This window comes from Schistocerca cancellata, chromosome 9 (assembly GCF_023864275.1).
Source record: "Schistocerca cancellata isolate TAMUIC-IGC-003103 chromosome 9, iqSchCanc2.1, whole genome shotgun sequence".
Classification (NCBI taxonomy): domain Eukaryota; kingdom Metazoa; phylum Arthropoda; class Insecta; order Orthoptera; family Acrididae; genus Schistocerca; species Schistocerca cancellata.
In genome coordinates, this window is record NC_064634.1 from 421850477 (window position 1) to 421866380 (window position 15904).

A 15904-nucleotide genomic window follows, 5' to 3' on the forward strand; every position below is an offset into this window, starting at 1 on the left:
CTATAAGTAGATAGAAAAAAATCAGTATACACATACATACAGGTACATAACTGATTCATTTTTATTATTCATCATCCTTTCCATTATGCGTGTACAAAAATTGTAAGGAGTGAATTGGCACTTCTATTATCAACACAGGAACTGGCATCTTCTCTGAACATATTGATATCTTAACGTGTTTTTTTACTAAGACATCTGTTTTATGGAAAACAATGACACTATGTAATAAGGTGAACTAAATGTACCACAAGACATGTTGCAACCCATATCTGTCAAATACTGTCTCTAATTAGTCTAGTTTTATATATATATGTATCTATATCTGCTACGAGGCAGACATGTTAGCATAAAAATAAAATTCATAAAATATTTATAATCTTTTTCTGTCACTAATGTTGTTATTCCAACTAACAAGTCTATGTATAATCATAAATATGATGATGATTATTATTATTATGAACAATATGTAAATGATGGATTGCTACTCATCACATAGAGGAGGCACTGATTCTAAGGCAGTCACAATGAAAGGAATACTAGAAATATAAAGCTTTTGGACAAAGTCCTTAATCAGAAAACACACACATACACACACACATGCACATACACACACAGCTACTGTATCCATGTGCTAACACCTGACCACTGTACCACCCAAAGACAGTAGTCACATTTACATGAGAAGTTGGTAAGTAAACATGTGCAGTTCTACTTTTGAGGAAGCACTTTGCCCGAAAGCTTAGTTTTTCTAGTATTCTTTTCACTGTGCCTGCCCAACTCTACACCTCCCCTATGTGGTTAGCAGGAAAATGTTCTTTCCATATTGTTATTCCATCCTGGACTTTCCATTGCATGATGATGATAATTATGCAGCAAGAGTCCCTAAAGTTCTCTATATTGAATATTACAGGTAAATGATAGCACCATGTGAAAGATACAGTCCTTGGAAAATACAAGTTATTCAATTTTGGCAAGCAAAAAAGCATAATGTTATGACACACAGTCAGTACTACTACTTTATACAGAAATATGTAAATTTTAAACAGTAACCTGAGATTCTATTGCCACCACAGTGTGTGTACTTGGGGCTTTTTAGGACCCAAACTGCACTAGCCGCCATTCGGAGAGACAAGCTGAGAGGGCATCAGAGGCACAACAATATAAAAATTCTATAATGGACTTATGCCAATTAGTAGCAGCCACTTGGGGGACAAAGCTGAGAGAGGAACCCACGTGCACAATTTGTATACTGTGTGTATCATAGCAGCAAAAACTGACAAGTGAAAAAAGTGTGTGTGTGTGTGTGTGTGTGTGTGTGTTGGGGGGGGGGGGGTAGATGTGGTGTTGCTTGTGTGGAAAAATCTTCTCAAACTAGCCCTGTGGGTACCGGAGACATTGCTTTTTTGGTAAATAATTTTACACACAATACAAGATTTGACAAATGTCAAACATTTGTATAACCACATGAAATTATTGGTGTATGGTAGAGACATCATCCTTATATGCCAGTAAAAATCATAGTAATCACTGGCACAATTTGGTTTATACTTTACTGGAACATTCATAAATCATGACGCATTTCTACACACAAAAAAAACTTGTCTTATGGTACAAAGCCAAGGGGCACTGAAGTCTATACAACATTCTACCACATCAGCAAAGCAAATCTCTAACATCTATGTGTCTTCTGGGAATTACAGCCACTGGCTACAGTACAATAAACCGACTGCAGCCAAATGACGAGAAAATTAAGCTTCACAGAAAGTAATTCATAGATGCATCCTAGGAGCAATATATCCTTACTTAGTAATTTAATAATTAAAGGAAAAAAGTGTCATGGGCAGAGAAATCACACATTTCATAACCACTACATCCTAAACACTAGCTTTTCAAAATTATTCCACAATACTTGGAAGAGTGCCAGCTTATCTTACTACTTGGAAGAGTGCCAGCTTATAATACAGAAAATACATAAAAATCAAATGCAAATTACACTGAAAAAATGTAAAGGATACAGAAATAAAAAGACACATGGTATTTCAGTGGTGACATTGCTGGAGCCCTGCTCTCTCTCTCTCTCTCTCTCTCTCTCTCTCTCTCTCTCTCTCTCTCTCTCTCTCTCTCACACACACACACACACACACACACACAGAGAGAGAGAGAGAGAGAGAGAGAGAGAGAGAGAGAGAGAGAGAGAGAGAGAGAGAGATATACACAAAACAAATGCAAGAAACCTACAGAAGTTGTTAGCAAATGTGCACAGGAAATTAATTACTAATTACTGACTATAATGTTTCATTTAAATGAGACCTAGATAGTTCACAGCTTTTTTTTTTTTTTTTTTTTTAATTGATGCAGTAGTAACAATCACAGCTGCCATGTTCGATAAGTGATTTACTTTCATCAGAAACTTGATGAGGCAACGAAAATACCTCATTGTTATGCTATCAGTTTTACAGTTCAGTTCGTATTCTGAAACTGCAGTCAGCATGCTCGTACTGTTAATAAAATCAAGCATTTTTTCAATTTACCAACACTGCACATCAGGCCATGGGTAAGAAAATTGGTGCTTGCATCACAGCCAAAGCACCACAGCCATAATTATGAGTATCAGAAGATAACTATCTTCCTTATTTTTTATATTAAAGAAGCCACCATAAACAAAACTGATCATTAAATAAACCAACCACCCTTTCGGAAATATCACTAGCAATATTTAACTTGAATTTCTAGCAGATGTTACTGACCTTTTCTCAATTAATGCCCTTGAAGACACAGTATTTTGGAATGCTGACCTATATACAGCATCATAATTGTGCTATAACAACAAATGGTATGTTTGTGAATATGGCAGCTGTGAAAGGAATTACCTGAGTAGTTATTTCATTAATAAACTGACACCTCAATCTGTGATACAAAGGTAAGTACACTGTCATGTGAAACAGGAAGCCAGTAACAATAGTTATGGGCTCCAGAATGAAAATTACATTGTGGTACATTAAGTAACAGCAGTAAAGGATTAGCACTGCAGAATGGTTAATACTTAGAAAATGTACTCGACAAAAAAAAGCTGCACTCAGGAAGGCACAAAGTTGCATGTATATTGCATTTTCTTGTTACTTTCAAAGTAAACAGTAAATGCAATAATGATTAACATAGTTACATATTTAAATTCACTTTTTACTCTCAAAATAAGTAAAAAAAAAAAATACACAACAAAAATTTAAAACAATTTTTACTAAATACAATTATAGAGTTGATGCATCCTGAATGTTAATATGCATGTTGACCAATTAATCTTAATATATACATGACACACAAAATGAAACAAAGACACTTGCCACATTTCATTTGTATCTCTGATTCTATAACATCTGCCTGGTTTCTTCCATTTGAGTTTGTGAAACATTAAAAAAATTCTCGATTTACAAAAAACGACCAAGTTCAGCAACAGATATATTTAATTGTTGGAGATTTGTATTCTTTAACGGTGACCATTACACCAGTGCACTCTCATGTGGCATATAGCATACAACTGATTTATAGACATCCACAACCTGACACGATTCAGTATAAGTTCTGATTTGCTACATTAAGATATATTCATGATACTAATGGCTGTCATGGAATACGATGCTTCATAGTTTGCCTAAGAAAGAATGAAGACAATACAGATTAGTGTTACTTGTTTCTGATTGTTAGCAATGGAAACAAGATGCTTTACCCAAGTAACCATTCCACACAGATACTAACACCAATCACTGTTAAATCAAGTCTACAATTTAAATATTAAAGTGGAGTGAACTGCCAATTTTCAAGCGTAGTCAACTTATTTTGGGGAACAAAAACAGGTAACATTTGTTAAAGGCATATCCGCTGAATAGTCAAACACGTAGTCACACACAATGTAACAAAGGGTAACATAACAGAGAGAGAGAGAGAGAGAGAGAGAGAGAGAGAGAGAGACGACAAACATAACACTGAATCAGTGCAACTTGTATCCGATTTTCTGGAACTTAAAATGCATGGCTCTATAGAATAATTGCTAATTATGATTTAAATTTCATAACTGTCAATTTTCAAAAAGGAGTGAGGCAAAACTATTTATCCACAACTGTTTTAAAAATGACAAAAAATACCTTCAAAAATCAACAGAGGAGTAGGAAGTTTTGATATTCATTTCAAACAGGATCTGATAATGAGTTTCCCCAGTTTCAACATGCTGCTAAGCATGGTGATCCCTGGTATCAATTTGTTATTCATACCAAACATCAGATCAGTTTTTAATTGGAAAACCACAACTCTATGAAATGCCTTCAATTGAATCTACCCATATTGGATGTCAGCTTCATCCTGTGACGTAGTGATGTTATAGTACGTGACATCATAAAAAAACAAACAGGAAAAGAACAGAGCACTGACAATATTTTTTATGCCTATATTTTTTGGGATGCAGGTTGTAGTGACAAACTGATCTGTAATGTAGCCCAAGGTATAGGTTACGCTGAAAGATAACATTTTGGTTGCTACTTCGAAAAGCAATATCAAAGGCTTCAGTTAATCTGTGAAATGAAACAATTCTTCGACTCCAACATGAAAATAAATAATCGCAAGCTTATATTTTTCCAATACTGGATGAGAATAAAACTTCTTACAGGTTATGAGCCTTTTTAACACTCAGGTACATCAACACTATTTCTGGTATAAAACAGGTAAAAGTAATACTTTTTCACATTTCACTAAAATCATTATAAAATCCACTTACAAAAATTGTAAAAATATTCAGAAAATGTATACCACTACAGTTCCGTTAATCTTCTCATACTCTATAGCTAGATATATCTTGTTCAAGACAGCAAAAATACACTATGCAGTTCTTTAAGTTCTCGATGCGGGATATAGAGTTGAACATCTCTAAAATTAATAAATCACAGTTATGAACCATAGGAATACAAAAGTAAGACAGAGCATAAGACTTTGAGGTTTTACACACCATAAATATGGTTCAGTAGATGTATCTTTGGTGACCCATGCAAAAGAAAAATGCAAAAAATGAAGCACAACTACCAGTTGTCTAGGAAATCAAAACCTGTTTTTGGAACATCCTTTGATGGGCTGTTCAGATTAATATGGAAATCATCTAAATCAATTGAATCAATGGAAGTAATAGATTTCACTACCAAATGTTCCTTAGTTTCTTTAGAGTTTTGACCACTAGTAGGAGCACCTGGCAATAAAGCTTTTCTTTCAGGATCTTCCTCTAGCTTGGTTTCTGATATATGTTTCTGTTTTGTGGGAGGTGGTGGAGGAGGAGTCTTTGGTTTAGACACCAGTGGTTTATTACCCAAATTCTTTGTATTCTTCAAATTGCTTGTAGTACTACGGATTGTCTTTGTGTGAGCAAGGGCTTGCTTGTCATTATCAGACTGACAAGGAACTCTCTCTGGTTCTGGTTTGCCCATTGTAGATTTCAAAGTTGTCTGTATTTTTAATACTGCTGTCTTGTTTTTAAGTTTTGTTAGTAAGCTATCTTCTCCACAAGGATTTTTTGTTGCAAAGTTGATTTTTGGACTAAGACTAGCTGCCAATCGAGATGACGAACCACCCAACACTACATCTGGTGGGTCAACAAAACCGTCAGAGGTGGTGAAAGGTTTCTTTGATGGTGTAAATAAAATGTCAGAAGACTGTAATGGAGGTTTCCTGCTATCTTTTTCAGTAGAGTCCATAATGCTGAGATTCAGTTGGCTCTGGGTCATCCATGTAAATGGTGCAGAGTGTTCATCCCTCCATTTCACGACCTGTAAACAAACAAGTAAGTTAAAGAACTGAATGCCTATATTCATGGTTTAGCAATGAAGGGGGGAGGCGATAGAAGAAAAAGTCACTTGCTTGTTCCTTTCCTCCGTCGTCATCTGTCACATATTTATAACCCGTTTCTAAACGTAGCCGTGGAAAACATTCAATTTCTATTTCATTTTGTTGGCAGAGAGAATATTTCAGTACAGCCTCAGGATGTATAATGGTATCGTCTAGAACCTGATTTTGGTCTTCAGGACTTAATGTATGCCACAAATCTTCATACGCAGTTACGGCTGTATTGACGTCTGCCCGAATTCTTTCAGCTATTGAATTAATAGAGCTGAAATATTCTTGGGCGTACGCCCTTAACGCTGCTGAACTCATATTTAACAATACTAATGACGATTTTTGTAATTTTCCAGCCGATCGCCCGGCGTATGCAGAAGTACATAAAAATAGCAATAATTCACCATGCGTAGCCTACACTAATCCTTGATGCATCTACGCAGCTATAGTACTTATTACTTCGCATTTTATTCATTCCCGTTCATTCACATCACCTCGTAAATAAACTAACTAACTGTTTATGCATTGACGAACCGTTATCGACTTCAGATCTTCAGACGCCGCCCTGTCACTTTTTTTTATTGTATGCTCTAATAATGTTTTAGTGTAGCAGCTGAAATTATTAGTTCGTGAATCGTGTGCTGTTTTCGAAGATTTCCACAATCGTAATAATGAATCAAATGACTTACGAAGAAAAAAGTAAATTCAGTGACAGCTATAAATTTTATGATGTTGGCAATAGTTTTGGAACAGAAGACAAGCAAATGCTGTGCGTGTGCTTGTAAACAGCTAAACAACACGAATTTCATGTCATTGTATAGTGTATACCTTTTGTACTTGATGGATGTGTAATGTGTCCGGCGTGTGTACTGTAGTTTTCTCGTGAGAATGGCAGGCAATAAGGATTACAAACAGATCTCTAGCTTGATAGGTTCTATAAAGATTGAACCTGGGACTTCTGCATCTCCTGGACGATTACCATCTTTCAGGGGCGCACGGGATCTAACACTTGGTGCTTTAACAGCAGGAAAGACTAACATTGGCGATTCTAAGCAGCGTAAAGTGTACAGACCCAACGTAAATGTGCAGCGAAATAAAAATAAAGAGTGTGTTCTACAATTAGTATATGTTTTCTTTTACGTATATGTGCCTACGTATTTTATAAACAAAGCAACTTATTTACAATTTTATTGTTTCTGTCAGTGATGGAAAGGGAACGGAACAGCACCCTAGATGGAGAGATAATAAAAAAGAAAGGGACCCGAGACCGAATAGGACAAGGAACGCCAACTATGTGCAGGTTGGGAATCGTCTAATAATTGTTTTGCATGTGACTGACTCCTCCTGTTTGGTACTACTGTACTAAGTAGCATTTAGTGTTTGTGTCGCTTGTGTTACGTTATAACGTTGCAATACTTAACGATTCGTAAATGTGAGCGGCCCTTTGTAACTACCCTGAGCAAATATCACCATAAGATCGTTTTCATGGTCTTGCGAGGAGAACTGTGTAAGTGAAGAACAGGAGTTTTGCCAAAATCCCATTTGATCCTATGTTCATCTTAAAAAGTGTATTTAAAGCCAAATGTCATTATCCAGTTTGTCATAGGATTAGTTCTACTAGTGCAGTTTCTCACTGTAGAATAGTAGTTTTACTGTCACAGTACAACCACATCAGATGATTGTCTACGTCCATACTGTTAGTAAACTGTGTGTGCACACTTAAGTTACAACAGACTAATGTTACGAATTGGATATATGCCAGTCCTGATGATTTGCTGTTATTTGTTGTTGTCAAAGATTCAAACTGTTTTGTCACTAGAAAGATAATTGAGATAAACAGTGAAAGGTGAGAAAATAAGCACTATGTTCTTTAAGCTTTTTTCTTGCCCAGGGGTTAGTTTGGTGCATTGTTAAGGATTTAATTAGTGTGGATAATTTTAATGGAAGCAATGGTGACAGGCAGATCCCTAGTGGGGCCATGTTCTGTTATAGGTTGGCACATGATATTTTTGTTGTGAGTTAGTAATTCCAACAGATGTGATAGAAAATGCTTGGCTACTGTACTGAACGGTTGAATTCGTGATTTATAAAACAGTGTTAATGAGGATATATTTTATTAGATAAGTCTTTTACATCCTTCAACATTTCTGCATAAGTTGCCGCATGTTCCTTGTCACTAGATTCTCAAATTAATTGTCATCAGAGTATTGCTGTTACTCTGTGACGCGACATGGCAGGTTAACAAGATCAGCCACTAAAACAGCCTCTTTGTTTCACATTTCTGCACCAGTTCCAGATGGTTCCAAGGGACATAGAGATTCCTGACGAGACATCATTTTTTTCTGTTTTCTGTCTTTCCTTAGTTGCTTCAAAGTTCATGGATATATTGTTCCGTGTATGCAACTAATTGAAGGGAGTTTGTTTATTGCCATTCACATTGCGCTGCTTTTATTTGTGAAGCACCTTCAGTGGCGATTTCCAAGTGGCTATTTGCTCATCCATGTGGTTCTGGAGATGTGTTCTTTAGTCTTCTTGCGATTTCAGGCGTTCTGTCACCCTCATTTGGTTCAACACATTGCATACATTACTTGCACTTTGCATTTTGTGTCCAAAATATATGTGTTTATGGTGTGTAGTATTGAGTTGGCAACACTACACTCTGTAAACACACATGTTGAGCACAAAATGCAAACTGCGGGTTGGCAACACTACACTCTGTAAACACACATGTTGAGCACAAAATGCAAACTGCAAGTAATGTATGCGATATTTTGAATCAAATAGTGCTGAAAGAATGCCGTAAATCAGCCAACTGGAGCATGGACACTAATGAACACATCTCTGGGACCACACTCACTCTTGAGCTAACAGTGCTGAAAACTGCCACTGAAGAAGTAAAATGCATGTAGCATTAAAGAAGCTGCCTTCAATTAGGTGAGTATATGGAACATACCTCCCCAAATTGCTAATGAGGTATGATATTAAAGTCTAGATTCAGTTTATGTGTCACTGTTATATTGTCATTGGCTTTGTAAAAAGCAGCTGTCCGTATAGCACACTCCTCCTCAAAATACATAATTAACTACCTTATTCTTAACTTGTACTACAAAACTACAGACACTTGAAAGTTAATGCTGATTTGTTTACGCATGCCTATGTTTAGGGATGCGACGTTTCAAGAAAGGTGGCAATTCACCACAACTTTCTGAAAAGTTCTCATTTATTCGAAGTTCTCTTTTCCTTAAGGCCATGGACATTTGATTTCTTTCTTCTGACCACTGGTTCTTCCTCATACTGAAGATTCTTTCAGCAAACTTACTGGTAGGAACAGAAAGTATGTATGCTGTGAGTCAAAGCAGTTGGGAATGGTAGGTGTCAGTTGTGGAGTCCTACTTATTGAGATCTATACAATCTGGTGTTCTGTGTTACTTTCATGAAGTCCAGCCTATGCATTCTGGAAATCACAGGTTGAAATTCAGTTTTTTGGTAACCTTTAAAACATACTGCCACTGCAGATGAAAATCTTCTTGCTCTTTAAGTGAACAATTTGTAAGCTGGCGGAACACATTGTCCTCAGAAAAGCTATAGATTTGGGACAAATAGTCAATGCAATATAACAAGAAAATCTGCGCATCATTTTCAAAACTCAATCTATGTGATTTTGGTATTTCTTCCAGGATTTCATGAACTTTCCTTCCTAAGAATTTATCTTTTTTCTTGCTCTCTAGCTTGCTCTTAAGATTCCAGTAAGTAACTGAGTTTTTACCAGTTTTCTAACAGTAGTTTCATTCAGGGCACAATATGCTACACAAAACATAGATAGCACTGAGGAAGTGAATGTTCAGTTTCTACAGTGTCATGCTCCCCATTTGAGGTGATAAACTGCCAAATCAGTCTTGCATAATATTCTTCGGCATTTGAAATAAAATATGACATGATGGTAGGCCAGCAGTACACAGTTTTGTCAGTTGCAAGAAGTAGCAAGAGCCATCTTGTATGGATGTGTTGTAATATTTCTTTAAACTCATATTTCCACACACTCAGAATTCTATTAGTGACTAAACATTTGATGCAGAGGAACCAGATTCACTGTAAATTTTGAAAACTACTGTGTTTATATCATGATGAAATATTTTAAGATCATGTTTTACAATATTATTTATGGCCTGACAGTTGCAGTTACCACTCAAGGATTGTCATTTTTCAGTAAGACAAAAACTGAATTGTTTTTTCCATAGTTCACTGGAGCAGTATCAGGACTGTATGCACTTCCTTGATTCAGATGAAAGCCATTAAATTATGTATTGTTCTTTATTGCTAGAAAATGTCTTTGTGGCGTTCTTTGGAGTCTTCATAAAATCTAGCAGTCCGTGACATATCCTGCAGATAACATCAAAGTACTGAGCTGCGTAAGGAAAATTTTTGTATTTCCTCAGTTTGAAGCATCAAGAGACAAAAATAAAAGGCTTTATGAAGCTCATCTATGACTACATCTTCACTGTATGGGCCAAGAAAATTTTTCAAGGCAGCCTTGCCTTAGTTCATCCACATGAAATTTTAGATGCAGCATTAATCTCTGGAACAAGAAAAGATGTAATTTCATGTGGCAATCCAATGACTTGTAGCTAATGCTGTGTTTTACTCTGTGATAAACAGATACAACTGCAGCACATTTCACAGCACCTTCTTGAGACGTATGTTTCTTCTCAAAGAGAGTTATAACTGTTTTATTTTTGTAACACTGTTGTGCCAGAATTAATTTTTTTGTATTCTGATGATCCACTATAGCTTTTGTCCTTTCAGATTTTATTGAAAACATGGTGAAGTAAAAAAACACAATTTGTTGTGAAGTCATTTTCTTTCATCAGCCATGTGGAGAAACAAACCTTTATTGATGAAAGCCATATATCTTTTAACTTTAACTTTAAGAACACATGAAACTGATAAATTATCTTCATCATTCTAGGAAGGACAAATGTCTTTTCTGGATGCCAATCTCTTTTGTTTCCAAAATGCTCAAATAGGATTTGAAATATGCAACTAACTCTAATTTGACAGGCAGATGTGTATTTCAAATCATGTATAGTGTCTGGGGGAGGAAATTTACATGTAATTCTTTCTCTTCGTTCACGTGATTCATAGATTTGGCAAAAGGCAGAATAAAAGTGTGCCCAGAGTCTCTTTACCAGGGATCCTGGACAGTACTTTAAATTTGGGGACAATCCCACCAAAAGCTGAACTGGTGCACTGCTGCCTATGTCACCATCCACCATTCATTTCCAGGTGAACTGTTTTCAATTTTTAAATTATTTTTAGTTTATCAGCTCCTTTAGACAACACTGGGCATGTCCAAAGTTTGTGTTCCATTTTTATTAATTTGTTCCACCTCTTATAATAATGTTGCGCAGATCAGTTTGCCTTTAGATTTACGGATATTTACCTCCAAACAAATTTGTACTTGTGACACTGAACTTAATACACATTATATACAATATCCACACTTTCTTCACCCATCTTATCATATCGTATATGTATACCAAAGAGTTAAGATTTTTCATTGTCCCTGGCAGTGCTTCACCACTTGATTGTCTAATGTTAGTCATATACTGCTATGTCAAGATTTTGTACAAAGAATATTTTATAATAGGAAACAGTATAAGTTACATGGTACTCGAGCCCTTAACAATTTTCAATTTCAGCATTGTTGCATATTTGTTGCACATAAACTTGTGTTATGTGAGGCTTTCACTATATTTAATGTAAGTTAAGATGATGTACCTTCATCTTCTGAAAACCACTCAGAAGTGCATGGTAGATAGCATTTCCCATTGTGCCATATGTAAGGGTTTCTTCCTGCTCTAATCACACACAGAGTGTAGGGAGAGTAGCTGCTTAAATACCTCTGTAATCAATATGGTCTTGTCTTTGTGGTCCCTAGATTCCTCACATAAGGGGAAGCAGGTGCAAAGCAATTCGTCTATGCAGACAGTGCTAAATTTTGAGATTTTTTTGTTACCATTTCTGAACAAGCTAGTAAAGAGACAACCTTGAAACATGGAAAGGGCACTCATTGCTTTAATCTAGGTGAAACACAAACACATTGAAGTTTCAGGTACCTGTTAACATTTGCTTAAGAAGTTACCTTAATGGTATAGCTGTATGAGGTGTTCTCAGTTTTCAAGCTGTGTCAGTTGAGGTAAAATTTCTCATCTTTTGACAGCACTCTCCACCAGTTTTCTCAACAGTTAAAACTTCTGACTGCCAAGATAAGAAAGGTGAACACCACTAAGGCAGCAGTGTCCAGAATTCTCCAGAGATGGGTGAATTAATACATGTATAGGAAGTTGAGTTAAGCACCCTCCACAGTGATTACATCAGCAAGAGTGAGGGGCCAATGCAATATTCAAAACTGCACTCCAGCCTTCCTGCATTCTCAGACATTTTTGTTTTTTTGTTTTCATCCAGTGTCCAAAGCCTGCATCCATGTTGTGCTAAGTGTGTACCCCTCTTCTCTGTTGAATTTATTATGATGTAATCAAAATCCCAGCTCCTATTTTTAAAAATTGAATCACATTACATTGTCACCTGGGATAAGGTCCTTGTTTTGTCAAACAGTATCTGTGCCCATTCTCTAGGCAATGGTCTGCCATGCCTAATTGTTCCATTTTCTCCATTTTGTATGGTGCTTGTGTTCGGCATTGACATTATCGACTGTGCAGGTAATTTGTGCTATGAAAGTATGCCACATTCCCAGGGATCAGCCAGGAAAGGAACCCTGAACTTGAGCCTGGTACTTATCTAGCTTATCTGTCTGACCATGTAGATGGAAAACATGAAATTAGTATATTTCATGTTAATAGTGACAGAAATTATGCTTACTAAAATAGGTTAAAATAATATGAGAAAGACATTTGACCAAACAAATTATCTTATGAAAGAGATTTAGTTGGGCTTAGTATTGTTGCTATTGTGTTGTTCTCAACTGAAGATATTATTTTGCTTCCTCCCCCTCATATTCCCCAAGCTTAATCTTGCCCCTTCCTCCTCCCCCCCCCCCCCACGCCACCCCAACTCCCCCATCATCCCACACACCCAGTTTTATTCCACTTCCTTCTGTCGAACCTCTGCTAAATCCTTCATATCAGTTAATTTTACTGTGACTTGCACATTAAAATGGTTGTATTTGGTTTAGTTGCAGTCTTATTGTGTTGTTTTCTTAGACAGGTGTATTTTTAGTCAACAGGTATATTTTCAGAAGGTTTAGCAGCTGGAGAGAAGAAACGTGGTACTCGAGTAAGCTATGGCAGTGAGAGAGATAATGAAGCCACCTTCATACCAAAGCCAAAGCTCAACCTAACGGTAAGATAAAAATTTGAAATAATTGTTTCTAGTCATAGTTTGATTTAATATTTGTTCATTTAAGTGGCATAAAGTATGAGTGACAAATTCCTGTTCATGATGCAGGGGCAGAACAATACAAGACAAAATGTCAACATGTTATGAGATTACTTAATTTAAAACAATTCACTGAAGTGTATTAACTTAAAAGTTGGCCAATCTGCTCCCTAGTCCTGAATCAGCAGAACCTGGTAAAAGTCAGAAGGCTTTAGCCAGCAATCATTAAGCTTTAAGTACAGTTTCTGGGGCCATCACTATGGGGGGCAGGCATGGCATCTTCCCCCCTGCCCCACAGCTCCTCACCCAGTGGTGGTCAATTAGGGGGCCAGGCTTGCTTCTTCTGCTCCCCACTACACCCTTTTGAAATCGGCCAACTTACAGTTAACACACTATATAGATGTAGGTTATTTCTGGAAAGATTCCTATTATAAGGATAGTATTGACCCCTTGCTAAATAGACTACATAAGTGAAAGCACATTCAAAAGGGAGTAGCTGTGGTAGATGTACAGATTAGAAGCAATGAAGAAGATAAAGCTAATGTTACAGTCCAGCATCTGTTTTTCTGAAAGAAAATTAACTAATGGAGCTTGTAGAATAGAATGTGTTGTAACTTTTTGTCCTGTCATGATTTTTTTACGCGAATCCAATGTTCATAGAATGAAATTTTTTGCACTTATCAAACATTTCTCATGGGGCACTACTGCTTGAAATTTATTTGTGCTTATTTGTCTTGAGCAAACTGAGACATCAATTGGAAACAAATTTACTTTAAGCAACAAACCTTTTATATTTAAACTAACTACTCATATTGGTACATTATTTGAGGTTCTTATGGTATACTGCTGTCGTTTATCTATCTTTATAGAGTTAAAATCATAGCATGCTTCATTTCACATTGCTTCCAGGTTATTCTGCTGAAGAAATTTAATTTTGTTTGTGATGTAAAGTATAACAGAAGTAGTTTCTGTGCTGATAATCATCTGTGTCTATGTACGAGGGTATTTCGGAAAGTAAAGATACACCGTACGCCAGAGAAACAGAAGAGTTTTGGCGAGCAAGTTGGCAACACTGGTGTTAACCTTGAACCGTTAGCTTTCTCCTCGCGGTCGTTCAGCAGTTGAACGTTGCTTCTGGTTTGAGTAGGTCGTGTTTAAAATGGCTGTGCCGTTTCAGAATCCCGCCAAATGCGGAATGTGCTCCATCATATGTTTTCTTCATGCAAAAGGTCAGCAACCAGCAGATATTCACAAAGAAATTGTTTCTGCTTATGGGAGCATTATGAATCGACAAAATGTAACGAAATGGTGTTGTCATTTCTCTGAAGGTAGGACCGATGTTCATAACGAACAAGGAACAAGTCGGCCATCTGTGATCTTTGATGCCCTTCTTTGGAGAACGGAGGAAGCAGTTTGTGCCAATAGACGTCTCACATTGAAAGAATTGTATCAGATCATACTGGACGTGTCAATGACAACTCTTTATGGTGTTGTGACTGTCAGGTTAGTGTACAGGAAATTGTGTGCGTTCTGGATTCCAAACCTGTTAACAGAAGAACACAAAAAGAAAAGGATGGGCTTTGCACTCGACTTCCTCACATGCTATGCCGAAGCAGGTGATGAATTTCTTGATCACATTGTGACAGGTGACGAGACATGGGTTTATCACCATACACCTGAATACAAGCAACAATCAATGCAATGGCGCCATTCAAATTCACCAAAAGCCAAGAAATGCAAAACGTCAATTTCAGCGATGAAGATCATGGCTTCTGTTTTTTGGGACAGTCAAGGCATTCTTCTGTTGGAATTTATGCCTCCTGGAACGACAATTAATGCTGCTGCATATTGCCAGACTTTGAAGGACAATTCAAAACAAATGCAGGGGAAAGCTGACAAGTGGAGTCCGTTTGCTTCAAGACAACGCTCAGCCTCACACAGCACTCGTAACCAAAGCACTGCTCAAACAATTCAAATGGGACGTATTGGACCATCCGCCATACAGCCCGGACCTTGCACCCACCGACTTCCATGTCTTCCGTTACCTGAAATCACATCTTGGTGGAAAATCATTCCATGATGATGAAGAGATCAAAGATGAAATTGAAATGTGGTTCCGACAACAGGCGGCAACCTTCTATGACTGTGGGATACAAAAGCTTGTGCACCAACTTAACAAATGTTTGGATAATGGGGGTGGTTAGGTAGAAAAATAACAAATAATCCAGTTAATAAGATGTAACTGATGTTTTCTAAATAAATGTTCTATTTAAAGACTGTGAGCCATTGTATCTTTACTTTTTGAAAGACCATTGTATATAGGTGAGAGATGTCTTTTTGCAAGCAAGACATGGGATGTGTCACACAGTTTAATGAAGGAGCAGCTGTGGATGTTTTAATTCTTGGCAACTAAATTTATATGGCAGTAATTCTCATATCTAAGGCACTTAATTATTAGGGATGCATGGTATGTAGTTCAGTGACTGTATTGCCACTTGACAAATGTCAGATAACAATTTTGATAGTGAACCTTCATTGTCAAGAAACTTTCAGCAGATGGTAACCACTCACACAGGTGCTCTGTTTTGTTTCAACAGGCACTTCTCTATGGATACAATCTGAAACTTGCCATCAAGAATAT

General features: G+C 36.9%; 2 protein-coding genes across 3 annotated transcripts in view; one reads left to right on the forward strand and one right to left on the reverse strand.

Annotated features, from left to right (window-relative positions):
- Window positions 1-2592: 2592 nt before the first annotated feature.
- Window positions 2593-6658, reverse strand: LOC126100125 (uncharacterized protein C1orf198 homolog). Of its 2 annotated transcripts, none has more exons than XM_049910656.1 (2): window positions 5893-6658; window positions 2593-5801 (listed from the first exon to the last, which is right to left on the reverse strand). In XM_049910656.1, exons 1-2 carry the CDS (start codon window positions 6184-6186, stop codon window positions 5064-5066), a joined length of 1032 nt encoding a protein of 343 aa, XP_049766613.1. In that variant the 5' UTR covers window positions 6187-6658; the 3' UTR covers window positions 2593-5063. The 2 variants fall into 2 exon arrangements, with proteins under 2 accessions (XP_049766613.1, XP_049766614.1); XM_049910657.1 differs by having other exon boundaries at window positions 5889-6024.
- A 12-nt stretch (window positions 6659-6670) lies between these two features.
- Window positions 6671-15904, forward strand: part of LOC126100124 (DNA-directed RNA polymerase III subunit RPC4) — a 40878-nt gene continuing 31644 nt past the window's right edge. Inside the window, exons 1-3 of the mRNA XM_049910655.1 lie at window positions 6671-6974; window positions 7072-7168; window positions 13105-13227. Of these exons, the coding sequence (XP_049766612.1) occupies window positions 6757-6974; window positions 7072-7168; window positions 13105-13227 (438 nt within the window). The 5' untranslated portion in view covers window positions 6671-6756. The remainder of the gene's footprint in view (window positions 6975-7071; window positions 7169-13104; window positions 13228-15904) is intronic.

Excerpts from the sequence above, each read along its gene's own strand:
- LOC126100125 (XM_049910656.1), bottom strand. The coding sequence starts at position 6,186 with ATGAGTTCAGCAGCGTTAAGGGCGTACGCCCAAGAATATTTCAGCTCT. Across the intron at positions 5,802-5,892 it reads ACGACGGAGGAAAGGAACAA|GTCGTGAAATGGAGGGATGA; the intron begins GCAAGTGACTTT and ends GTTTGTTTACAG.